The 26,864-nt window shown below is 43.5% G+C and overlaps 1 protein-coding gene across 4 annotated transcripts in view; it reads right to left on the bottom strand.

Annotated features, from left to right (window-relative positions):
* The window catches only part of LOC111979602 (adhesion G protein-coupled receptor L2-like), a 57,514-nt gene extending 32,026 nt beyond the window's left edge, over positions 1-25,488 (bottom strand). For all 4 annotated transcript variants that reach the window (XM_024010194.2, XM_070448836.1, XM_070448835.1 and 1 more), the window contains exons 1-6: positions 25,282-25,488; positions 21,028-21,137; positions 18,050-18,853; positions 3,944-4,246; positions 1,332-1,435; positions 344-523 (exon numbers count right to left, since the gene is read on the bottom strand). In XM_024010194.2, coding sequence (XP_023865962.2) covers positions 344-523; positions 1,332-1,435; positions 3,944-4,246; positions 18,050-18,853; positions 21,028-21,137; positions 25,282-25,397 — 1,617 coding nt within the window. In that variant the 5' untranslated portion in view covers positions 25,398-25,488. The remainder of the gene's footprint in view (positions 1-343; positions 524-1,331; positions 1,436-3,943; positions 4,247-18,049; positions 18,854-21,027; positions 21,138-25,281) is intronic.
* Between the last annotated feature and the right edge of the window lie 1,376 nt (positions 25,489-26,864).

Raw genomic sequence — 26,864 nt, 5'->3', positions numbered from 1 at the left:
ACTAAAAAGAGGTGGTGCTGGAAGAATGAGCTTCCTCCCTCTCCACAGCTACAGCTCCCCCTATGGGCTGGGCCGGCCTCTCCTCCCCCTCCTCCCCCTAACCTCACCTGGAAGGAGAAGTGCGGGGAGGGCTAATGAGTGGCTTAACCTATGTAGAGTCAAAGGTGGAGCAAAGCGAGGGCAGGAGGAGGAGGAAATACTACCCACCCAGAGATATACGTATGTATACGTATATGTTTATACAATGTACGGCTCTCGTACTAACTAGCCTACCTGAGGTCACATATACTCAGATTTATGCACTCAAATCGTCTGCTAAATGACATAAATTGTTTTATATTACCTTGTTGAAGCTACGCCCAGCTGAGTCCTTTTCGCATAGCTCCTGGAGCTGAGCGTCCAGGATGTCCACCAGCTGCTCCATGAGACGTACTGATGAGCTGATGTCACCGGCGAACACTGGACCCTGCGTGTGGTGGGCCAGCTCATTGGCTAGGTTAGCCGCATTCTCCCCACTACGGATCTGGAGTTGGAGGGAAAACTGCAATATTAAAGGTCCTGTTTAAGCTTTTAATTACTTGTTTCCTACTAAATACTGTACCTGGTATGTGGTATGTTAACTATGTGCTAACAATGGATACTTAAGCAATAAGTCAAGAGGGGGTGTAGTATATGGCCAATATACCACGGCTAAGGGCTGTTCTTAAGCAATTGCCTGGACACAGTCCTTAGCCGTGGTATATTGGCCATATATCACAAACCCTCSTGCCTTATTGCTATTATAAACTAGTTACCAAAGTAATTAGAGCAGTAAAAATAAATGTTTTGTCATACCCGTGGTATACGGTCTGATATACCACGGATGTCAGCCAATCAGCATTCAGAGGTTGAACCACCCAGTTTATAATAGTGATTTAATGTGGATAAAGGAAGAAAACAGCACAGCAGGAAAAGGCTCATGGTCATTTGTGAAACATCTTTGGATGATAGGCATCACAGAGTCAGGTAATGTACATGTAATGTATCACATACTGATTTAAACTCAAATCAATATTAATGCTGCTAGCTATAGCCCACAGAAAGCAATCCACAGTGTGCACGAAAAATATAAACAAATGTGCATTAAATGTGTATTTTGTTTACATCTATAAGGCACTCAGTGAAATACGGTGTATGTATGGGCAAGCCCCTTATTTAGTGTTGAAACCAACAAGATGCCATACAATGACAGATACACTGTGCCCTTTCAGATAAAGTAGAAGAGGAAAGTTGATGTGTTTTGTTCCTTCCCTCGCTGTCACCAGAGCCATGGGGGGACATTGTTGACCAACCTTTTGTGCCACTTGAGTGACCCAGTGGGAGGTACAGTTGCTGAGGTCAGGTCCCTTTGGGTTCCAGGTCCCCCCTGCCACCGTGCAGAGGTAGGAGGCGATGCCTGGAGAAACGCACAACAAAGACAACCATTACACAACCCTATTGTCTGTTTTGAATGTATGTGTGCATTTATTTGTGCACATTTTTGTAACGTTGCTGACCACTGCCATCTCGAACAGTTCTCTCTTGCAAAAGAAATTGCATCACAATGAGTATAGCCTGTTTAAATAAAGGTTAAATAAAAATGTATTTAACAGAGGTAAGGCCAACTCTTCACCCTCCTACCATTCCTGTCCTCCTCTCAACAAGTTCCTCAGGAAAAACAAACAACTGAGGTCAGCCGCGGTCAAAAAAGCAATGATGCAAAAAGTGGCTGACCAGTAGGAACCAGGAAGGTTGCCAGCTTTGTACTGTCTAAAAGTGGACACTGAACAGTGAGATATTCTCATACAGTTCATCTTTATACTGTAGAAATCATTGTCTGTCTTCTTATAGTCTAATTCAGTGGTATTCAAAGTTGGGGTTATGACAGGGGAACTGCAGTGAGGTCCCCCCCCCAAAAAAATGTATTAAGTACATTTATTTATTGCTTTCTGTTGAAAATGAAATGAATTTAAGGTTATTTGTTGAAGTAAAAATCCACATACATTTTACAGATTTTAAAAGGTTGTGTAATTATATTTGGGGTAGGGTGTGGTCGCGAGAAATTCTTGGGGGAAAAAATGGGTCCCCAGAAATTCTATCAGTAAAAAATGGGTTCCCTGTTGAAAAGGTTTGAATATACCACTGGTCTAATTGCTGGTTGTCAATTAATAAAGTTGCCATTAGATGCTCTGTACCAGTGGAGGCTCCTCGGAGGAGGCCCATCCTCCTCATTGAATTTTATAAATTAAATTAAATAATGTAACATTTAAAAAGTTATCCTTTTTAGATAAAACGATACTAAATATAATCACGTCACCAAAGGATTTATAAAAACACGCTATTTTGCAATGAAGGCCTACAGTAGCTTCAACAGCACTGTAGGGTAGCACCATGGTGTAGCCAGAGGACAGCTAGCTTCCATCCTCCTCTGGGTACATCGACTTCAATACAAAACCTAGGAGACTCATGGTTCACATCCCCTTCCATAGACTTACACAGCAATTATGACTTCTGGAAGACGTCCTCCAACCTATCAGAGCTCTTGCAGCATGAACTGACATGTTGTCCACCCAGTCAAAGGATCAGAGAATTAATCTAGTACTGAAAGCATAGCCTACAGCTAGCTAGCACTGCAGTGCATAAAATGTGGTGAGTAGTTGACTCAAAGAGAGAGAAAGACAATACTTTAACAGTTTTGAACAAATTCATTTCTTACAAAATGAAGGAGAAGCAAAAGAGAGAGTCATTTTTTTCCATTTCAGTTTCACTTAGCTAGCAAATGCAACTTGCTAGTTTAGCCTACTCAAACACCCTGCTCAAACAGAGGGATGCTATGTTAGCTAGCTGGCTATGACTATCCAACACAACACTGGAACTCTTCCAAGTTAAGGTAAGCATTTGGTGTTACTCATTTATTACCACCAGGGCCTGCCGGTGTAAGTGCTAAACTGCTTACTGACTGTACACTAACATCACAGCACAATTGTAGGTTAATTGTTGACTACGATGTTACTTTAGCTAATATGGTGACAACGATGTAGGCTGTGTGTAGCGGTTCTGATATGGTTTGGCTTGTAAAGATTTTCTCGCCTGGTCACATACAGCTGGTCATGTGTTGTGCATTGAAGTCCACAAGCAAAGGGAAAAGATTAGAGGAGGAGAGTGCATAGATGCAAGAGGGAATAAAATGTGGCTGCTATGAAAGTGAACTATGTTTACACGTGATCAGGGATGTATTCATTTTGCCAGTTCTGTTGGGGGAAAAAATCTTAAACATGGAAGCAAATGGAACAAAACAGGGATAAACATACCTGAATATGTCCAACAGAAACACTAATTTGCAGATGTTGGGCTAATGATTACACCCTATATCAGCTAGATGCATGCAAGAGTGTGAGAGGTATAGGGGACATTCAGTATCATGTAGTAGCCTAAACCTATCGCTGTTACATTGAACTGGGTGAATGGAATATGAATGAGAGTCATCCAATATGCTGTAATAGAAATAAGGCAATGCTCATGAAAAGAAAATCATCCTCCCTCATCTTAAACTGCATTGACCGCCACTGCTCTGTACCGTATATATTACTGAATTCTTTGTACGCCTTGATGTCCTGCATGTCTGCATTCCATATTATTGAAAAAACAATGATAATATACATCCCCTTATGCCACCACATTGTACATTCTCTTACTGTTTATTTTATCTTCCTATATTGTCTGTTTGGCCCTATTAGCATATTGTAGGTAATGAATATCACATCTTGGGACCTTGTCCAATGTAAGGTAGGCTATGTGAAAGACAATGTCTAAACACACTAATAAACACTAACACATTCATACACAGATGACTACACACACACACACACATACCTCACACACACCTTCCCTCCCTCCCCCCCGCCCTCCTGGTTCCTGATAGTACCTCTGGTTCCTTTGGGGCAGGGTCTCTCCACGGTGACTCCAGTGTGTGTCTGGGGCCAGGAAATACCTCTCTTCGTTGTTCCCTCACAGAAGCGCCTGGGGGTGGGGGGGATCTCTGGGGCGGTGGGGTCAGCTGTCCCATGGGGGTCCTCCGCTGGGTTACCCGCCTCTCTCTCTCTCCCATCCCTGGGGTCAGCCGGAATCGTGGTGTTAACTGGGCCTTTGACTGTGGACGTGGTGGTGGTGATGAGAGTGGTGGTCTCAGGCAGGGCTGATGAGAGGGAGACATCTTTTGTAGTTGGCACTAGGAGAGGATGAGAGAGTGGTGGTTATAGCTTTCATAAAACCCAGCCTTACCTTGAACTCCCTTCATACATTTCAGACATACATCAGACAGCAGGGAAAGTTCAAGGTAGTTTCACTGTTTTAGTTCCACACCACTAGAAGGGATGGCTGCTCTACTGGAGACGCCCATACATTCCTGGAGACACAGAGTCGACTGCAGCACTCAGGTATTCCTCCACCTCTCTCTGTTCTGTTTCTGCTCCAGCACAGAAAGCACAAAGTCAGGAGGAGGAAACCTGCAAACGCTACACCAGGGTTTCACAAAAATCGGTCCTGGGGCCCCACCTGAACTACACAATTGATTCAAATAACAAACTCATCAAGCTTTGGTTATTTGAATCAGTAGTGTAGTGCTGGGTCAAAAACCAATACGTGCACCCAGGGGCGACCCCAGCATCGAGTTTGGGAAACCCTGCACTACACTATCTCAGCTATTTTTACCTTTACCCAATCCCCAAAATAACGAGAGGTCAGGTAGTGTAGCAGCATCTGCCTGGCTCTCCTGGGAGTGGCTGATTAAATGTCAACAGGGAAGACAAAGCCTGCCTGCATTTGACTTTTTTCTTGTCCGTTTCATCTCTCTCTTTGATAAAGCCGGCGTGAGGAAACTAAACTGCAATGCTCTGGGCAAAAACCATACCTCAGCGATAATGCTCTGCTGCTGTATTCAATGCACAGCTATAAAGAAAATCTGTGTAGGTGTGTGTAGTAACCAAGAAGGTGTAGTCTGTAGCCTTTTTTTACAGTCTCTACCCATTTGTGTGATCACAGAACTGTGAATGTACAGTAGATGTATATTTGAATGAAAGAGGAAAATAGATATAAATTGAGTACAGAGAAAACAGTTTATCGTGCATGCTTGGGTGTGCTTGCAGCCCGCGTATATGAGACAGTGACTGTGTGCATGACTACACTGGTTGCCTCTTGCCTTACTGATCTTATATTATATCCACGGCCACGCGATCGCTGGCGCTGATAAGAGGCAGCTTCCCAGAATGAGGTCTGCTACTGTGAAAGTCCCGCAGTGCCGTCTTCAGAGGCCCATGGTGCTTCAGGGAAAAGGCAATATCATGCTATCTGACACCCCATCATCAAACACATATCTCCATTTCCTCCCGACCTGAATGGTGAGAATGCCCACATTTAGAGTCTGAGCTCTGGAGCTAATCAGACCATCAGGAGACTGGTCGTCTTTGTTTTGTGTTTCCATTTCAGTGAAATCTGGAAGTTCATTACAAAGCCCTGTCTGTGTCTGTCTGTGTTTATGACAGGCTTTTCAAAAAAGACCTCAGAGTGCATAAACAACAATGCATTAAATCTAGCCGGACGCCGCGGTTCTCAGAAAAATGGGGAGGGAAAAAAAGTGGCCCAGACAGCGACACATTTCGGATAAAAAAAAAATGGCAGCCAGGATCAACCAGCCTTGTTGCAATGTTGTTGTGTTATGACATTTCATTCAATGACCTTTTCTCCCCTGGCAGGAGCAGTGTTTAATTGGGCTGTACTCATTCCTTCATTGTGCGTCCATCTGTCGGTCAGCTACTCAGTCACTCACGTTTCTGAGCACTGAGCGGGGATGCAAATGAGCGTCTGACATATGTCCAGTTTATTGTTGTGTGAACAGATGTTGAGACGAGGTCTCTTATGAATATTTGACATTCATGCTGCAGCAGGTTGTATGGTAGTGTTCCCTCTCCCTCTCTCCCTGTGAACAGGCAAGAGGCTGTGAGAGAATAAAGACTTAAAGGGAATCTACGAAAAACACCATACTGAGAGAAAAACACTCATACCAGAGTCACTATTCTAAGGAGACTATCATAGCTACTGATGAGCACTGGAACTCTGGTCTAGTTGTAGTTTACTAGTGCCTGAACTTGACCCCTCGGCCGCTTCCTCTCTACAGCGGCAGATAAATAAATAAACAAATAAGATAAATATACCAAATCTAAACCACTTGTCAAAGAGGACCATCTTCCCGTTACATTTCTCTTGATGTCTCCATCCACCGCCCTCCCGCACTCTATCATTTTCTTTTGATTATGACGAGTCATTTCACAGATGGTGGTTGAAAGCTGTGTGTCCTCTGCTAGCACTCAGGCCAGAGAGGGGCCACCTCAATTAGCTGTCATTTCACTCAAGAGCTAGTTAAAGTCCCTCTGGGTGGGGAGGCAGACGGCTAGGACCCTCTGGGTGGCATATGTTGAGTGATGTCTGTTATAAATAACATGAGGTGCTCAGAGGTTGAGTAGCACTCTGAAAAATGCACGGTGTCGGGAATTTCGGGAACTTTTGAAAACGGAATAGAATGAACTAGATATAATGGAATCGACAGCAGTGGAATTGGGGCCATTGAGAAAGCAAATAAAGAGTTAGGCAACACTGTGCACTAAAAAAAATGTATGTCGGAACTTGCAAAAACTAAATAGAATGAACTATACACAATCGCCAGCAAGAAATGGGCCACTTCAGGGGAGTGAGGAAAGGGTTAATCAATACTCTCCACTAATGATAAATAAAGATGAAGTTAGAGTTCTATATTTTAACATCACCGCAGGGCACTTTTCTTACTTTCCAAAAATGAAATACTAATAAGATGATCAGAGGCATAACTAGTTAGCCCTATTGGTTGAAGGCCAAGTCCCAACTCCCGAAAAGCCAGATTTCTCATGCCTCTGGAAAGGACACGTTTGCCATTATCTCTGAAGAATTGAGAAAACGACATGAAAAGGTTATTTAAGAAAGTTTGACAGGGAAACAACATAATAACGGGCCATCAGTGTGTCTGTGGCATGGAAGAAGCAGACGTCTTGTGACTCTCTCGCTCTCTCTCTGCAGAAAGAAGCTATTTCAGTCTTTACGACAATTCAAGGTTTGTTTTGAAATCAATGATCATTGAAATGAAAGGGTTGATTAAATAGTCGATCAACTGAATGAAAATGTCAAATACTGAGTGCCACTACATCGGCGTTAACAATAGATTCAATAATTAAGCAAAGTCTCAATGAACTTCCAAATGTCAGAATCCTCCAAAACTTTGTGGCGGTGTTACATTCTCTTAATTCACACAGTGTTTTTCAAAGTGTGAATCTGGCCATCTATGAGGACTGCAATAAGAGGCCAAAACAGCCTGTAACCAAACTGTTGGACACGACACAACCAACGCACCACCAGCCTACACTGCAACGCCATGAATAACGAATGGTGTGAGGGTGAGTGAGTGTGTGGGCGTGTGTGTGTGTGTGTGTGTGTGTGTGTGAATGTATGTGTGTCTGCGAGTCTGCGAGTGTCAACGTGTGTGTGTGTGTGCATCCATCCGTGCGTTTTAAGCTTAGCCATTTCCAGTCAGCCAGACAGTCTCCCTCTCTCTCTGAATATCTCAAACTTAAAAAGGGAGCAAACAGCAATACTGGTGAGCCACAACTGTGGTGTTGCTTTTTTGAAGATCCCTACGCCAGACCAGTAGCTAATGATAGAGAGAAACAACAAAACCCAGGAGACATGAATATTACATCCGCTTGTTTTTATGCAGTCTCATCCTGCTCTGCTTGAGCCTGTGTGACGCGCTGATGTGAACATCAGTTCTGTGTAGCTAGTAGCTCCCGTAATGGGTCTAAGTGAACCCTCAGGTCTCATAGCCCTTTCTGCCCTGGGAAGACAGGTTTTTCCTGGCTTTGCCTTTAGTACAATTTGGAATAACTCATGGGTCTTTCTGGCATAAAAAGGCAGAAACCACTGCCATCACACAGTGGATGAAGTAAATAACTGAAAAGGCGTAGGTTGTTTTCCTCCTAATGTGTGCTTATTACCTGTATTTACTGGACTAGGGAGATTACCACATCAAGCATTGCTGTGGCATTGCTGTGGCATTGCTGTGGGCGTTATTGACAGTTGTTCTTAAAGATCAAGAGACAGAAAAAGCCCTGCCACTGCCAGCCAGACAGGATTTGGATCTATGTGATCTGATTTACGAGAGCTGAAACTGAAGACTGGGGCCACCTCATTACTACGGTAGGGACACCAGGCCATGGAGCCACTTTGAGAGAGAAAGGTAGCTAGCACAAAATATACTGTACAGCTATGAACACTCTCTCTTCCAGTTCTTTAAAATGTCCACTTGAAGTCACACATTCCAATCCACCAATCAGGAAGTCAGACTCATGAAGACTTGTGCCATGGCAACAAGAGGAACAAATGGAGTCGTTCCAACTATCCGCCTGGCACCTTGACCTCTGACACGCATGCACGCACGCACGCACGCACGCACGCACACACACCCTTGACTCCGGTCTGCATGACTCTCCTTGCTGATGTGTTAATTCCTTCTGATCCACTAAGCGGCAAGGACCAACCCACGTGATCTGGTAAATATTCCCTTTGTTTCTCTGCTTCAAAGAGTGTAAAGCCCAATCCCAAAAGCCTCACTGTGTGTCAGTCACGATACAATTTATTAATGAGCCCAGCAAGTGCTTCTTCATCGTGCTACACGTCGATGCAAAGTTTAAAAAGCATTCAAATAAATATGCATAACTGAGTTTTATAAGCAGCCAAATTGAATGAGCAGAACGTCGATAGAGCGAGGCAAGACGAGGCGCTTTATGACATTAGCACGTTTTGTGAGGCAGAAGGAGATCTAGTCGATTAGAATCTCACTAACTAGCCTTTTCCATGTATGCAGTGGCATGGTCGGCGACTCAGCTGTGCCTTTCTTCTCCTTGGGTTGTTGGATCTCTCCATGTGGCTAAACCCCACAGTTCTCCATTGGCCCTGTTCCTCTCTGTGAAGGCATTAATTTAACACTCCTCTTTTTTACTCCTCAGATCAATGCTACCTCGAAGGCAAATACATTTTCTCCCTTCTCCCCTTGTTACTTTGAAATGCTCCTGGCAATTATTGGCTCCCCTGATTAGTCTTTGGAATTAATTAGGCCAAGACCCGAGTCGATGTCTTTGAGGAATCTCAGACAATACCCTTGCAAGTGTGTCCCTACACATTTTGTAACAGGTGGCACTTAGGGGCACATTTTATTGTCACGTCGGAGCAGTACGATCTCTTAAATAGTGAGCCTTCTTAGGAGGTGGACTATCAACGTCATGATCACTGGTGTCTGTGTGTTCGGAAAGCATTAGAGGAGTTTCACTCTTCAACACATGTATGTGTTCTGAAACTCACACCCCTGTAGTAAATTCAAATGAATCCTTGGAGTTTGGAATATATCTGAGGAATTATACAGGTATCAAATACAGTTATATATGCACACAACATATACAGTACATTTGGGTCCATTTGTTTTGGTTTCTGTCTTATCCCCTAAAACACCTAATATAGACATATACATCGGCTTTACCTGGCTCCCGTAGGATGAGCTTTGCAAAAAGGGTGGATGCAAAGGTTGTTGGCATAGTAGGAGAAGACACAGTCGTGGTAATATACTGACTACCGGTCTCTGTAAAAAGCAGAGAATRGTAGTGATTTGGTTCAACTTACAACTTTTACTGTGGGGCCCCATGAATCTTAAAAAGGGCTGACACCAATTAGTCGACTGGTCAAACGTTTGGTCGATAGGCTGTCGACCAAGATTGTTTTTAGTCGAGCAGTAGCAAATATATCTATATTTTTTATGGCAAAAGACACCTGTCTTATTCGTGGCCATCTCAGTGAACTAATCCATTGCGGAGGCTGAGACTAATCCATTGCGGAGGCCGTGGGGATGGCACAGTCCAAGAAGAAGGAGTGTGGCTAAGATGCACAATGCATATCTCACTCTATAATGCGCTCCCTCCTGCCAATTTGTGCACAATCATTGTTTCATAATTCATCTTGTGAATTGTTTGCCTTTCATTGTTAGTTCCCCATTACAAACACTGCATGACCAAAAGAATGTGGACACCTGCTCGTCGAACATCTCATTACAAAACCATGGGCATTAATATAGAGTTGGTTCCCCCCTTTGCTGCTCCTGGCATTCGCCAAACCCAGATTTGTCCGTGGGACTGCCTGATGGTGAAGCGTGATTCATCACTCCAGAGAATGCATTTCCACTGCTCCAGAGTCCCATGACGGCAAGCTTTACACCACTCCAGCCGACGCTTGGCATTGAGCATGGTGATCTTAGGCTTGTGTGCGGCTGCTCGGCCATGGAAACCCATTTCATGAAGCTCCCGACTAACAGTTATTGTGCTGACATTGCTTCCAGTGTGTAGTTTGGAACTRGGTAGMGAGTGTTGCAACTGAGAACAGATTATTTTTACGCGCTACCGTTCTGTGAGCTTGCGTGGCCTACCACTTTGCGGCTGAGCCGTTGTTTCTCTTAGACATTTCCACTTCACAATAACAGCACTTACAGTTGACCCGGGCAGGTCTAGCAGGGCAGAAATTTGTCGAACTGACTTGTTGGAAAGGTGGCATCCTATGATAGTGCCACGTTGAAAGTCACTGAGCTCTTCAGTAAGGCCATTCTACTGCCAATGTTTGATAAACATCTCAGCAACGGGTGTGGCTGAAATAGCCAAATCCACTAATTTGAAGGGGTGTCCACATACTTTTGTATATACGGTGTATATCACCAGTAGTGCATTTACCGTTAATTCCTATAACTTATTTTTTTGCTTACGGTAATTTCTGTTAATGCATTCAATAGCTTATATTCTTATTCAGGTCTTTACCGTTCTCATTGTCGGAGTGGATACGTTGTTTGCAGAGCGGACAACCTATGCTACACCTGTGAGAAACAAGTTTTAGTTAATTGCATTCAATTTATGAATTTTGTAAGGACATGCACCTGATTACGCATAGAAGTAGGCCTATAGGCTACATGTCCTGCGCGCAAATGTAGGCATATAAATGTGCACATTTGGGGATTTGGTAGTATTTCTGATTGGCTTAATGCACCACCACTAATGACCTGTGGAGCTTCTCAAAGTAATGTTTTCGTCACCTCAAACAGCAAGTAAACAAAGTCTGTTTTTCCATCCATTGATAATAACAATAGTTCCTCAATGTACCTGAAAAATCTTTCCACCTCTCTCCCGTTCCATAACCACTCAGCGTGCTCTGATCCAGTGGAAACGTCACAAAATAGGCCCACCTGATTACTTCTTATCCCTTGTGCAAATAACCTACAGCTGTGTCTGACCCAAGTTCATTGGCGCTGTAAATCAAAGCAAACTTTATTTGCCACATGCGTCGAATACAAGTGTAGACTTCACCGTGAAATGCTTACTTACAAGCCCTTAACCAACAGTGCAGTTCAAGAAGAAGAAAATATTCACCAAGTAGGTAAAAATAAAATGTAATAATAAAAAGTAACACAATAAGCATAACAATAACAAGGCTATATACAGGGGGAACCAGTATCGAGTCAGTGTGCTGGGGTACAGACTAGTTGAGGTACATGTAGGTGGGGGCGAAGTGACTATGCAAACAAACAGCGAGTAGCAGCAGTGTACAAGGGGGGGCTCGTGTGATTTTATGAAATGCTCAGCAGTCTAATGCCTTGGGGTAGAAGCTGTTGAGGAGGCTTTTGGTCCTAGACTTGGCGCTCCGGTACCACATGCCGTGCGGGAGCAGAGAAGACAGTCTATAACTTGGGTGACTGGAGTCTCTGACAATTTTGAGGATCTGGGGGCCCATGCAAAATCTTTTCAGTCTCCTGAGGGGGAAAAGGTTTTGTCGTGCCCTCTTCACGACTGTCTTGGCATGTTTGGACCATGATGGTTCATTGGTGATGTGGACACCAAGAAACTTGAAACTCTCGACCCGCTCCACTACAGCCCCGTCGATGTTAATGGGGGCCTGTTCGGCCCGCTTTTTTCTGTAGTCCACMATTAGCTCTTTTGTCTTGCTCACATTGAGGGAGAGGTTGTTGTCCTGACACCACACTGCCAGTTCTCTATTCTCCTCCCTATAGGCCGTCTCATCGTTGTCYGTGATCAGGCCTACCATGTTGTGTCATCAGCAAACTTAATGATGGTGTTGGAGTCGTGTTTGGCCATGCAGTCGTGGGTGAACAGGGAATACAGGAGGGGACTAAGTACACACCCCTGAGGGGCCCCAGTGTTAAGGATCAGCGTGGCAGACGTATTGTTGCCTACTCTTACCACCTGGGGGCGGCCCGTCAGGAAGTCCAGGATCCAGTTGCAGAGGGAGGTGTTTAGTCTCAGAGTCTTTAGCTTAGTGATGAGCTTCGTGGGCACTATGGTGTTGAACYCTGACTTGTAGTCGATGAACATCATTCTCACATAGGTGTTCCTTTTGTCCAAGTGAGAAAGGGCAGTGTGGAGTGCGATTGAGATTGCGTCATCTGTGGATCTGTTGGGGCGGTATGCGAATTGGAGTGGGTCAAGTGTGTCCAGGAGAATGCTGTTGATGTTAGCCATGACCAGCCTTTCAAAGCACTTCATGGCTTCCGACGTGAGTGCCACGGGGCGGTAATCATTTAGGCAGGTTACCTTCACTTCCTTGGGCACAGGGACTATGGTGGTCTGCTTGAAACATGTAGGTATTACAGACTCAGTCAGGGAGAGGTTGAAAATGTCAATGAAGACACTTGACAGTTGGTCCACGCATGGTTTGAGTACACGTCCTGGTAATCCGTCTTACCCAGTGGCTTTATGAATGTTGACCTGTTTAAAGGTTTTGTTCACATCGGCTACCGAGAGGGTTATCATACAGTCATCCAGAACAGCTGGTGCTCTTGTGCATGCRTRAGTGTTGCTTGCCTCGAAATGAGCATAAAAGGCATTTACCTCGTCTGGTAGGCTCGCGTCACTGGGCAGCTCACGTCTGGGTTTCCCTTTGTATTCCGTAATAGTTTTCAAGCCCTGCCACATCCGACGAGCGTCAGAGCRGGTGTAGTAGGATTCAATCTTAATCCTGTATTGACGCTTTGCTTGTTTGATGGTTCGTCTGAGGCATAGCGGGATTTCTTCTAAGCGATTAGTCTCCCGCTACTTGAAAGCGGCAGATCTAYCCTTTAGCTTGATGTGGATGTTGCCTGTAATCCATGGCTTCTGGTTGGGATATGTATGTACAGTCACTGTGGGGACGATGTCATCGATGCACTTATTGATGAAGCCAATGACTGAGGTGGTGTATTCCTCAATGCCATTGGATGAATCCCGGAACATATTCCAGTCTGTGCTAACAAAACAGTCCTGTAGCTTAGCATCRGCMTCATCTGACCAGTTCCGTATTGATATTCTATACAATGTGGCAAGTTTGCTAGAGCAAGCTTCAGGCCAAACCCAAGATAACAGTTGATATAATGTTTTAAGTTCATTGCATACAGGCCATGCATAGCCAATGTGATTCATAGGATATGTATTTTCTACCTGCAGGCTGCAATGTTTTTATTTGTTGGTTTCATGTAGGCTATCTTTTACATAGTTGGAAATGAAAATAGAAGTTACTTTTGTGTCTTATTTCATCAAAGAGCGCTGAAAGCATCAGACAAGGTCAATGCATATAGTTGATTTTATTCAAACACATAGGGTGTGTCTACAGTTGAAGTCGGAAGTTTACATACACTTAGGTTGGAGTCATTAAAACTCGTTTTTCAACCACTCCACAAATTTCTTGTTAACAAACTATAGTTTTGGCAAGTCGGTTAGGACATCTACARGACACAGATAATTTTTCCAACAATTGTTTACAGACAGATTATTTCATTTATAATTCACTGTATCACAATTCCAGTGGGTCAGAAGTTTACATACACTAAGTTGACTGTGCCTTTAAACAGCAAGCATACTTCCAAAGTTGTGGCAAAATGGCTTAAGGACAACAAAGTCAAGGTATTGGAGTGATCATCACAAAGCCCTGACCTCAAWCCTATAGAAAATTTGATGGCAGAACTGAAAAAGCGTGTGCGAGCAAGGAGGCCTACAAACCTGACTCAGTTACACAAGCTCTGTCAGGAGGAATGGGCCAAAATTCACCCAACTCATTGTGGGAAGCTTGTGGAAGGCTACCCGAAATGTTTGACCCAAGTTAAACAATTTAAAGGCAATGCTACCAAAAACTATTTGAGTGTATGTAAACTTCTTACCCACTGGGAATGTGATGAAAGAAATAAAAGCTGAAATAAATCATTCTCTCTCCTATTATTCTGACATTTCAAAATAAAGTGGTGATCCTAGCTGACCTAAGGCAGGGAATTTTTACTAGGATTAAATGTCAGGAATTGTGAAAAACTGAGTTTAAATGTATTTGGCTAAGGTGTATGTAAACTTCCAACTTCAACTGTATATATGGAAAAATACATCTATTTTGAATTTTATATAGTTTTTTTGCATCTCTGGGTGACATCAATTCCCAGGTTCATTTCACGTTTTTATGTACATCTGAGCTATTGCCGTTCAAGTAGGGAGAAATTCAGCTGGTATGACGTAGCATTACAATAAATCTTCTCTCACCGCACTAGAAGTTAATAGGAATATGACTTTTAAATCGCCTATCACATCTATCATACATATCAGATCTCAACACTGGCCGATGTGGGAGGTTGTCTTCACTTAAACGAGCCATTGATCATATTTTTGCGATATTCCTACCTCGATAAATGTGTAATTAACAGAGGGTCCACCACATTTCTCCTATTAGTCTGCCTCTTCAGTCCAGGGTGCATTGCATTGCCGTTGCGAATGTCAGACTTCACTCTGCAAGGCACATCGATCTGCATGTTGAACATGGTGAGATTGTAGACTACTAAATTGATAGTGCAGTTTGTTAAGGCGATTTTACAGTGAACTAGCTACTTCACATGCTGATGTTGACTTTCGTATTATTGTGTGAAGCTATGTTTGCTAGGGCGGCATGTAGCCTAGTGGTTAACAGCAATAGGCCATTAACCGAAAGGTCGCTGGTTTGAATACGCAACATGGAACAATCTACCGTTCTGCCCTTGAGCAAGGCAGTTAACCCCCAACAACTGCTCCCCGAGCGCCAATGACATCGATTAAGGCATGCCTCCCCCACCTCTCTGATTCAGAGGGGTTGGGTTAAAAGCGGAAGACACATTTTGMTTGAATGCATTCAGTTGTGCAAGGTATCCCCTAGCTAGCCGGCCAGCCCATAGAAAGAGCATTGCATTGTGGGCTTTGTAGTCGACTTGAGCTGCAACGGATTTCCACAACAATCACATGTTGCTACCAACCTTATTATAACGACAAAGTGAAACACTTGTTCACAGTTTTATTTAACACAGTAAATTATAGTCACTTGTGGATTTTTCCTTTAATGAACACAATTAGTTCTCTCTCTGCACCTCAAGTGCTTGTTGGTATCAGTGAGAGAGAGAGTTGTTCTTTTACCACCACAGGATCACCCTGCAGAACAGGTTGTTTAATTCCTCTCTGTACTAAACATGAACCATTTACTTTCATGTGTCTACCTATGCCATTCACAAAAGCCTAGTGGAATCTTGCAGCTGGCATAGCCTTGCTTCTCTATCTGCCTTCCTCTCTGTGCAGTTCAATGGTTTCATAAAATTACACTTTTTAAAAAATGTATTAATTTTACCTTTATTTAACTAGGCAAGTCAGTGAAGAACAAAGTCTTCTTTTCAATGAAGGCCTAGGAACAGTGAGTTAACTGCCTTGTTCAGGGGCAGAACGACAGATTTTTACCTTGTCAGCTCGGGGATTCGTTCTTGCAACCTTTCGGTTACTAGTCCAACGCTCTAACCACTAGGCTACCTGCCACCCCACTTAATGATATGCAGAGGCCAGTTATGAATGCAAACATATACGTTTCAATTCCAGTAGCAGAACTGTAGCTCGAACAAGTATTCTTAAACTAAAAAGGGTCAAATAATCAACAACTGTGTAGGTACTGTGTGGTTGTTCTCATCATTACGTCTATCGCATGCGAGCCAGCGAGTTTGTTTGTGTCTGGCTCTCTGGTCTTTGCGTTTGCTGTAGCGTTAGCTGTGATAACAGATCACTGTAAAGCCCCTTGATTGGAAATGCACTGCCATGCGGACTCCTCTCCTCTTTTTCCGTGTGGCTGTTATAAGACATTGAGGGTAGTTATGATAATTCAGTTGGTAATTACATTTACATTAATCTTACCCTGAGCATCCAAAACGGGCCGTTTGCATGTACATACATGCCAGTTCGGCCATGGAGAACTAGCTCATTAGAATTCTAGTATTTATTCTGTTCTATTCTACACGGTCTACTTAATTGAGTGCTTTGGTTGGGTTGGGCACACAGAGAGACTCAACCTCTGACCTTCATGTCAAGAGCTCACGGCCACCGTCTGTCTGTCTGTCTGTCTGTCTGTCTGTCTGTCTGTCTGTCTGTCTGTCTGTCTGTCTGTCTGTCTGTCTGTCTGTCTGTCTGTCTGTCTGTCTGTCTGTTCTTCTGTCTGTCTGTGTCTGTCTGTGTCTGTCTGTGTCTGTCTGTCGGGCAGATATACATGTAGAGGGAGCAAAGGGAAAACAAACAGACGTGTTGACAGGTGGTCAGCGTGTCCATGGATACGTTGCCCTTGGACACAAGAGGTCGGGGATCATATTTCAAAACCTTAACGTTAATCTAGCCTGGGACCATCACTCACCGAATATCACTTCGTTTTCAATATCGTTTTACTCCAACTTGAACCCCCCGACGTCAGCGTGGTAGCATGTTCCCCCCACAGTGACTTACACAGTGCGTTAGCGGGGACTTAGCCGAGCTCTCAGTGGTAAGGAGGAAGCTGCATCCCAACGTCACGCCAGCATGGTATAGAGTTGATCGTTCCTTGTCGAGTGCAGTGCGTTAGTGGGGACTTAGCCTAGTTTTTAGGGATAAGGAGGCTACAGGCAGGTAATTACGCCCATTATCACACAGCGTGATGTAAGAGCCCTGTCTGATGACACGCACGTCTGTCTCTCCTCAGACACTTCACAGATTAATTTAAAACCCTACACCGTCTGATAGATATCAATTTCGGCGGATGGTCCTTTCTATAATTTTTTTCTTCAACAGCGCTCAAGTCACTATTCTAACCTTGTCATCCGGGCCATGATTCACCGGCATTACCGCCACCTAGCCACACGGTACCTTAACTCTGGGTTTTAACACCAACCCCCACAAAATGATGGAGATTGTCTCAATCACGGGTAAATGAGGGGCCGTCAACAACACGGTTGATCGGGTAGCCATAGCAACAGATGTCCGAATCGGATCCAAAGGCAAGGAAAGGAAAGTGGGGATGGGATAACCTTCTGTCATACCGTGTGCAATATTTCAGAATCCCATTCCGGGGCATTAAAGGGAAGTTCACAAGGCCACTGCTCATAATGGATTGGGATAAGACCTGAGATTAGAGAATTTGATAGGGTCCAAGTGGAGAGGGAGTGCTTGAGCTTGCCTTATGGTAATAAAGGAAGCAAGGCTTTCCAGCGGATGCCTTGTGCCAGACTGCGAAGCCCCTAAGGGAGTTATACCCCGTTCCAAGGTATAACTGTAATTTTCTGTTTACTCATGAGGCCTTTCCCCAGGACTAACCAAACCCTACTATTCTCTGAATCACACCTGTATTGTGTTCAAAATAAACAAATCTGTCATCATGAGACTTATATACACCCCCCCCACACACACAGGAATATGTTCAGCACCTGACACAAACACAACACAAACGGCTGTATACTAAACTGAAATATGTGTTTGTAACTTTACAGCAATCATCTATTGAAATTAGGTTTGTGAAATTCAATGTACACATGCAGATCTCAAGTCAGGACTCATCTGAAACAGGCCACACTGTGACTGAGACGTACCGTCAGCAGGGTCTTTCTCCGCGTCAAACTCCAGGTCGTAGCGCAGGATGTAAAAGTTATTCCACACGTACAGCTGGTTATCTCTGGGGTTGTAATCCACAGCAGCGATGTACTGGTACTGGTTGGGGAACAGGATGTCTGTGTACTCTCCCTGGCTCAGCTTGGTGTTGTAGATGTAGTCGATGTGGCTCTTGGGCGCCTCGCTCTCGTTCTCCTCGTAGGTGGACCGCACCACGTGCAGCACGCCYCACACCATGAAGGCATTGGAGGCGGATCTCTTGTCGTACGCCGTCTCCCAGGTGGCCTCGAAGCGGAGCGTGTATGGGTTGAGCTGTGAGACCACGATGCGCCCGTTGTTCTGCTCCGTGGCGTAGATTACCCACAATCCCCGCTCATCGACAGCGAGGTCTATGTCCGTCTTGCCGCCCCAGCGGTACGGCGAAGTGTCGTGATAGTTGGCGTTGGCCACGATGGCTTCACCACTCTTGATGCGCGTGCGGAGATCAAATTTCACGATGTTGCGCGTGCGCTCCTTGTTGAAGAAGATGGCTCCGTCGTAGGCCACGAAGCCGGTGCCGTCGACTCGATGTGGGAGTTTATAGGTGGTAGTCTGGCGGCCATTTTTTAAGTCCTCCAGGGAGTTGTACTCAATCAGAGTGTCGGTGCGGTACGGCGTCCAGGGCATGAAGAAGACCTTGTCTCTGGCCTGCAGGGGGTCTTTACACCACGACCCCGCCTGTTGCTCTGCCTCAAACACAAACGTGGGCTCCCCCACCTCCATCAGGGTCCCGGGACAAATGAAAACTTGTGAGGGAGAGGGAGACAGAAAGATGGGTTTAAGTAAAGAAAATAAGCAGAGTATCAACACAAATATTTCATCAAGGTATTGTAGTGAGTATAGTTTTCGCTGCTGTCTGAGTAGATTGTGGGACAAAGACGTGTGGCACTGTCATTGAACTAGCGCTGAGTGCCATTGCTTGTGAATAGAGGGAAAAATAAAAGTGCAGAAGTGAATAAAGGACTTGCTTCTTTATAGTCTGTCTGCCATACACGTTGACTGTGTGGGACAKAAAAAAAGTTAAACAAAAGGAGAAAAAAACCTGTAAATGCAAGACATGTAAGGGATGGGAGAGGTAACTAGGGCTGAAGTGTATWCTGGAACTTGTTTTAATTCCAACTTGTGACACTGACTGTGTAAATGGTCAAACTGCACATGCTTACTGAAAAAGCACACAGAAGACAAAATGATAAGGGATAAGACTTCACGTCTTGTGGAGAGACCAAATGACATAGTCTGGATGGAGGTGGCAGCAAAGCTGGGATAAAATGATGAGGGTGGAGCTTTGGGAGAAGACAGGACAACAACAGTAGAGGCTGGAACTCTACATCATAACAGACAAAAAAAAGAAACCTTTGATGGGTGAGGGAGGCCATGGCAAGTGTCCCATTGGAATCCTATGGATTGGTTTTAGATGAGAAAGGCAGGTGACCATCACGTGCTATGGGTGCGATCAAAGGGTATTGCCAAGCAGAACAAGACTAAGCCAGAAGAAAATTCTAAACTTTATTTAAAAAAATAATAATAATAATTACTCTCATCTAAGTAGGTAAGKGGGGGTATCATTCCTAATGTAATCCACCTCATGAGTCAGTGATGATCGTTCTGATAAGATGTTATGTGTTCATGTGGACCAGAAATATATTTCAATCTTCTAGACTGCTTTAAAAAAATTGCCTTTGAAATTCTAATTGTCTCCCAGAGTAGCAATCAACACCCTATCGGGGGTTTGGGGCGGGTGTTAAGACTAGAGAGGCAATCAGAAGAGAGGAGACAAGAGGGAGGGTTGTATTGAACACCACATAACAGGGGGCTGGGGGGGACGGGGGGTAAGACTGGACCACTCATTTACCTTTTTGTTCCACTTCTATTTTAGGCATTGGAAAAGAAAGAAAGCAAACAAGAAAGAGTGCAAGAGGGAGAGAAAGGTTATCGTGAGTCAACTACCAGGTACACGAGTAGAGAAGGTTACAGGATATGATCGATAGAGGACCAAGAGATGCCTGTTTTGGGGGAACAAGAAAAATACTGAGGGAAAAAATAGGACATTATCAGGCCTTATAATATGAAAGCAGTCAGGTTAGGGCTGGAGTCAAACACTGTTTAACCGATTACGATTCCATGCTTTTCTTGCCATCAAAATAATATGTCTTAGCCTGGTCACTGACCGCATCGGTAATAATCAGGCCACAGTACTTTCAAATGAATTGTTTGACATAAAGAAACATTGTAGCGTTTCTGAAATCGCTTTTCAGTTTAAAATCAGATACAATTCTTAGAGAAACAGCAAAATAGTTATTTTTGGCAGTATTGAATGGAGCAGTATTTACATAAAAATTTTATAGACACAAATCTAAACTAAATTCCAAAGTCTGCTTCGGCCAACCACAGAACATAACTTGTTGCTAATGTTACAGGCGAAATTTCCCTAATGAGCCAAAAAATACAATTGCAAGTGAACAATATTGAGTTCCTTCATTAAAGCAGTGCAGCAACAAACGGAAGAGGGAAAGATCCTAGTGAGACAACCAAGGAACAAGAATGACTGAAACTTAGAAGGAGAGAAAGCATAGAGGTTKATTTGGAAAAGATACAAGAGAGGAAGGAACATTTGATGAGAAATGAAGAGGTAAAGCAAAATTATTATTTCAGAAAGTAAATCTCCACTGAATTACATAACAGAAAAAAGGTTGCATGTTACAAGAGTCTGATTTTTAAAGAAAAATAAGTAAATATTACATATGTTTTGGTATCAACTGTATATTGTTTAATAATAGACTACAAACAAACATTACACASAAGATAACACATATCCCCCCCAACAGGATCCCACTAAATAAGTAATGGTTGTAATAAACCTAACAATACGTTGAAAAAACATCACGTAGTAGCACTGCATAATTAAAGGGCAAATACTTACTGTATGGGACACACTCATACTGAACCTCTAGATACTTGTAGGTACCAGGGCAGGGGTCAGGGAACACATCAGAGCCAGTCACAACCACACACTGGGTACGGTTATTGCACCTGGGAAAAGATGGATCACAAACAATTCAGCAATGACACAAACTACTATAACATCCCAGGAGTGGTATTAGGGTGAGAGAAACACATGAATAATACATGGTCACTTCCCTCTTCCCTCCACACACTTATTCAAATCAAGTTTGCAGCATTGCTGTGGTGAAGGATATAAAAATCCTATTCATCAGAGTAGGGCCTTGATTCAATATGCTGTATTGTCGACGTCAACTTAACAAGTTGAGGGAGGAAGAGAAGAATCATTTGGGGGGAATAAATAAAAGAGAGAAACAGTAAATAGATATAAAGAGAGACACACACAGACATAAAAATAAAGAGTGGAAGAACTGTGTAAAGAGCTGAAGACCGGTCTGGAGTATATTATGCGATGTTGATGAGAATGTCACCTTATCAGACCCATATACCCACTGAGACCACTCACCCACACAGAGAACAATTTAAATTGTACACAACAGGCAGGGTAATTGCCTGTTTCAAGCGGGTCAACCGAAACACAGAATGCTCACCATTATTTGCTATGGGAGGCTCCCGGGCCTTTGCTATAGGAGCTAGTTATTTACCTTATAACTTGAGTTGACCTTGGCTATGAAGTAGAATGTGCGACCCTTAAATTAAAACGGTTTCAATTGTGTGTGTGTGTGTGTGTGTGTGTTTTGCGAGTGCAACAGAGTGAGAGATGGAGGGGGAAAGAGAGGAAAATAGAATAACTGATTTTGTATAAATATAGGATGAAATTGTCTCCACTTCAATCAAGCTCTCTTGAGACTGAAGGATTGAGAAGGCAGCGACAACAGCAGAAGCAAACGGTTATCCATGACAAGTTGTTGTTTTTTTAAAGCCCCAAAAAAATAGCGACTTAACAATTTGCAGGCCGGTTTAGTGATAAATATTTGAGAAGGTCAAATGCAAAGTCGTGCAAGTTGGACAGATCTCTCAGAATCACCGCCGAAGCAAAGAGCCTAGCTGTCCCTCAAAAGCCGAAAAGGACAGCTTTTAGTGTGACAGCCAAGAACAAATTAGGTTGTTATCAGACCTGCTACAAAACTTTGCCGTGACCCAGTGACCTTGTAGGAAATCCATGTGTAATACAATTACGTACAGATAAGACACACATGCGTAAAATGCGGTGTTCATTAACCAGTCACTTGCTGCCTATTACAACCTGCATATAAGTATGCGATTTGCATTGAGATATTGAACAATTACTTCCAACTAATGTACGGTCGGTAGACTAATCATATTCTTTCTCCTATTTCTTCCAATTGTTTGTCTAATTGTTTGTCCCCATCATCAAATGTACAACTGCAGCCGGCAGATCATTGTCATCATCACCATCATCACTACTATTACAATGACATTACAGGAGGTTGTCTGGGAGGCAGACAGACAGTGATGTCTGTTATGTGAGCTACACTTATCCACTTCCCTTCTTCAGAAAATAATAATGAAGAAAAATGTCATTATCCCCTGCCCAGGGCTATTACCCTGTCCTACTCTGAGGGAAGAGATTAGTGCTGCATGGGAAAGGGTGTGAAAAACTCTCCAGAACTTCCCCTTCATTCCAAATCCCTGCAATTAATCTGTTAGCTAGCTACAGTCTTGTGATTTTTACTCCAATGACACCAGAAATGATGAAACCAAAGAAGTTAATTTCTAGAAAAATGACTCATTACCTCCACAATGTGTTAACACTGATTTCTGTCCACTGAAACAGTGATAATTTCACCTATCATCATTTTGTGTTAATCATATTTGTATGTTTTCCTGCTTATGACCAATGGGTTGATGGCGTCTTTTAAATGATTTAAATACTTAGTAATCCCGTGTGGCTCAGTTATCCCATTTTGGCTCAGTAGAGCATGGCGCTTGCAACTCCATGGTTGTGGGTTTGATTCTCACGGGGTCGCTCAGGATAAGATTGTCTGCTAAACGACAAACAAATATTTAACATATAAACCCATAGTGACATCCATGGTAACAGACAAATCCTCCAACAGCCTATTTCTCATTTTATGCAGTGTATTTATCTCCATTGTTTAAGCCAGCATCCATTATAACCAGGATTCAGACTAGCGCATCATCAGGCTGGCTGTTCTGTGGCTTAGACCTGCTGCCTGCTGCTGCCTGAACCACCCCAGGTTATTGTATCAATACTCATTATTGTCATGTCTCATTTCCTCTGATCTACTACATTAGAATAACGCACACAAGCTACAGTAGGTTTAGTGGTGTAGAGCATGATCGGGCTCTGGGCTCTTTACCACCTCCACTGACTCTCCTAAAAGCCTTTGTTAACAGATTAGTTTGAAGTGGAGTTCAGTGGGTTCTAGCKTAGGCAACAATGCAGACATGGGATAAAATACTATTTGATATAATTCCAAACACTTTATCTGGGCTCGATTGAATTTGTCTGATGCAATAGAACCAATAGAATTGTTGCAAAACCACCCATCTGGACCTCAAAGCAGGCCAGAGAAAATGCTCAAAGCATTTGAAAGATATCACATAGTATTTGAACCCAGGTCGGCTAAACCAGCACGTGAGCACTAACAGACAAATCAAGGGACACGGTGAGCATTCTCTGTCTTTGTCTCTGTCTGGTCTGTGTGCAACTGCTGAGACACACACTGCAGTAAATGTAGCGTGACAAGCTAAATATGGGACGTCTTTATTATCTATTCAAGAGCTCATGGGAATTTTTGTGGATGCGGATGGATAAGGCAGGACCTATTTCCTAAGGTGGATGACTACATACACTCAGTAGCACACAGGTCAGGGCAGGGTAGTGGCATGTTTCGGTAGGTGAGCCGGGGTTCTTGCTGACTTATGAAACGTTAATCTGGGGTCCTTTAAATACACACTTCCGGGCTGGGGCCGGCATAGCAGTCGATTTAAAGTGGTGCGTGCAGCCTAGTGGCAGTATTGCAGCTAAATGTCCTGGGAGAGTGTTACTAATATGAATGGTATTATGAGGGGGGTAGAGGCATTGCACAGGGCTGGGTGCTGGGCTGTGTCAATGCAGTACGAGTGTTGGAACAAAAAACTAATGTTGGAAACAGAGGGATTAAGAAGGAGGTTCATGTGACTCTTTTGAGACGGACAGGCTGGCTGGCTGGCTGGCTGATTGAGCAGCTGCAGTGGTACTGGTGAAGGGATGCATAGAGCATATGGTCTAGGGTTGCMACGAATGACCCCCTGTCCAGTTTTTACGGTCTAGAGTTCCACAACAATACCCCAAAAAACATCTGATTATTAAAAAGTCAAGGAAGTGTGGGTAAATTGTCTGTTTTTGGTCAGTTGAAAAGGTAACACAAATGCTAGTCTAGTAATATTAGGGTTACCACCCAAACCAAACCACTTTGTTTTGATAGAAAAATTGTGGATCCAGAATCACTAGACTGGACTCTAGAATCACATACCACACATCCCTAACTAACTCCAGGTTATATTGTGTAACGAGACCTTTCTGCTCTATTACCTTTGAGATACAATCTTGTAGGCCTTGTGGGTGAGGTAGCAGTTGACTCTTACCTTTGTGATATGATCTTGTAGGCCTTGGGTGAGGTAGCAGTTGACTCTTACCTTTGTGATATGATCTTGTAGGCGTCGGGGAGGTAACAGTTGACTCTTACCTTTGTGATATGATCTTGTAGGCGTCGGGGAGGTAACAGTTGACTCTTACCTTTGTGATATGATCTTGTAGGCGTGGGGAGGTAACAGTTGACTCTTACCTTTGTGATATGATCTTGTAGGCGTCGGGGAGGTAACAGTTGACTCTTACCTTTGTGATATGATCTTGTAGGCGTCGGGGAGGTAACAGTTGACTCTTACCTTTGTGATATGATCTTGTAGGCCTGTGAGGTAGCAGTTGACTCTTACCTTTGTGATATGATCTTGTAGGCGTCGGGGAGGTAACAGTTGACTCTTACCTTTGTGATATGATCTTGTAGGCGTCGGGGAGGTAACAGTTGACTCTTACCTTTGTGATATGATCTTGTAGGCGTCGGGGAGGTAACAGTTGACTCTTACCTTTGTGATATGATCTTGTAGGCGTCGGGGAGGTAACAGTTGACTCTTACCTTTGTGATATGATCTTGTAGGCCTTGGGTGAGGTACAGTTGACTCTTACCTTTGTGATATGATCTTGTAGCGTCCGGGGAGGTAACAGTTGACGTTCTCCATCTGGAACGGGTCTGCGTCGCAGATCTTGTCGTCGGTGCGGCCGTAGTTCGCTGTCTCGATCATGATGACATCAGCACCGGGGCAGCGGAGATCGATGGCATATCCTTCGCAGGAGAGCTCTCTTCTGACCAGGCCAAACGGCAGGGCCGCACGACCGAACCCTGGGCGAAAGGGAGGGAGGGATAGGGAGATGAGAGAGAGGGGGAGAACGTAAAAGAGATATTAGGTTAAGTGCTGTACAAAACTGCTATAATATACTGCATTCATAGGAATGGGAGCCAAGAGGAGCCAAAAGTACCCAATAACATGGAGTCATTTGATATCTTAGGAGGTAGTACAGACTGCAGAGCATCAAAAGACAATCCATTTAATTAGTAACTGCAGACCACTTGTCCAATGTTTACAACGGTTTAAAACAGAAGAATCATAACATACAGTACAACAAGGATGAGGAAAAAGACAGTTAAATTGAATTACCAATTTCTCTAAGGTCTCTTTGTTTCTGGCAAAGACATCGAAGTTGTATAGTCATTGTATAAAAGTCCATGTAACAACCCAAGAAACAAATTCAAATACACCTAAACACAATACTATAGAACACAAAATCTCTCTCTCAATTCCTCCTTCAGGACCATGGTTCGATTAAGTTTGAATGGTTAGTTTCGACAAAGGGGTACAAGCTCCCTCATTTGTTTTTTGTTTCACTTGTTTAGCTTTTCTATCAGTAGAGCAAGAGGCAGAAAAGAGCCTGAATCTCCCAGCAGCAGCATGCAATGTAATTTAATCCATTTTACAGTGTCGATGATAGAAGACACTGAAGAGGAAAAATCTATATGCGGAGCTCAGCAGATGTGAACACCAGCCAAATATCTGTGCTTTGGGGAAAATTAACTATTTTGATCAGTTTTTGTTCCTCCCATCAACAAAGTATATTGAAAAGGTTGTTTTTTACTCTCTTTTTTCCCTAAAAGCAATAAAACGTCAAGCCATAAATACCATGGAAATACATATAAAGAGATATTAAAAGAAAGCAGAGGAGAGAGAAAGAAAGAAAGAAATAGATCCATTAAACAAAGAAAATAGGAACTAAAGAAAAAAGAAAACAAACAGGTATGCAGTTAATTTCGAGACCAATCCCTAAGAAAACACCTCAAGTTCCAGAAAWGCAAATGGTGTTCCGTTAAAGGACTAAGTGCAAGGCAGTAGCACTGCATGAGCTGTCAATAATCACTGTTGTCCGCGGCAACAGTCTGCCTCTCTGAGGGGCCAGCTCAGCTGCCATTTGTGTTTTCTGCCACTGCACTACTCTGCTAATTAGTCTCTCTTTTCAGCCTGTTACCTTCTCAGCGCTCCCATTGGCTCCTCTGCATTGTCAAGTAATAACACTAACCACCCCAGGTTTGCTTTGCACCCGCCTGCTAATTGCAACCGTACACAATTTGACAGCCAGGGCATGACGCAATTAGCAATTGTTTGAAAGAATGGCTCAAAGTTGAAGTGATTTCGYCTTGAAACTCCTACTACCCTGAG

Source organism: Salvelinus sp. IW2-2015, linkage group LG19 (genome assembly GCF_002910315.2).
Source record: "Salvelinus sp. IW2-2015 linkage group LG19, ASM291031v2, whole genome shotgun sequence".
Classification (NCBI taxonomy): Eukaryota; Metazoa; Chordata; class Actinopteri; order Salmoniformes; family Salmonidae; genus Salvelinus; species Salvelinus sp. IW2-2015.
The sequence above is the reverse complement of the archived record's forward strand: the minus strand, read 5'-3'. Positions and strand labels throughout refer to the sequence as shown.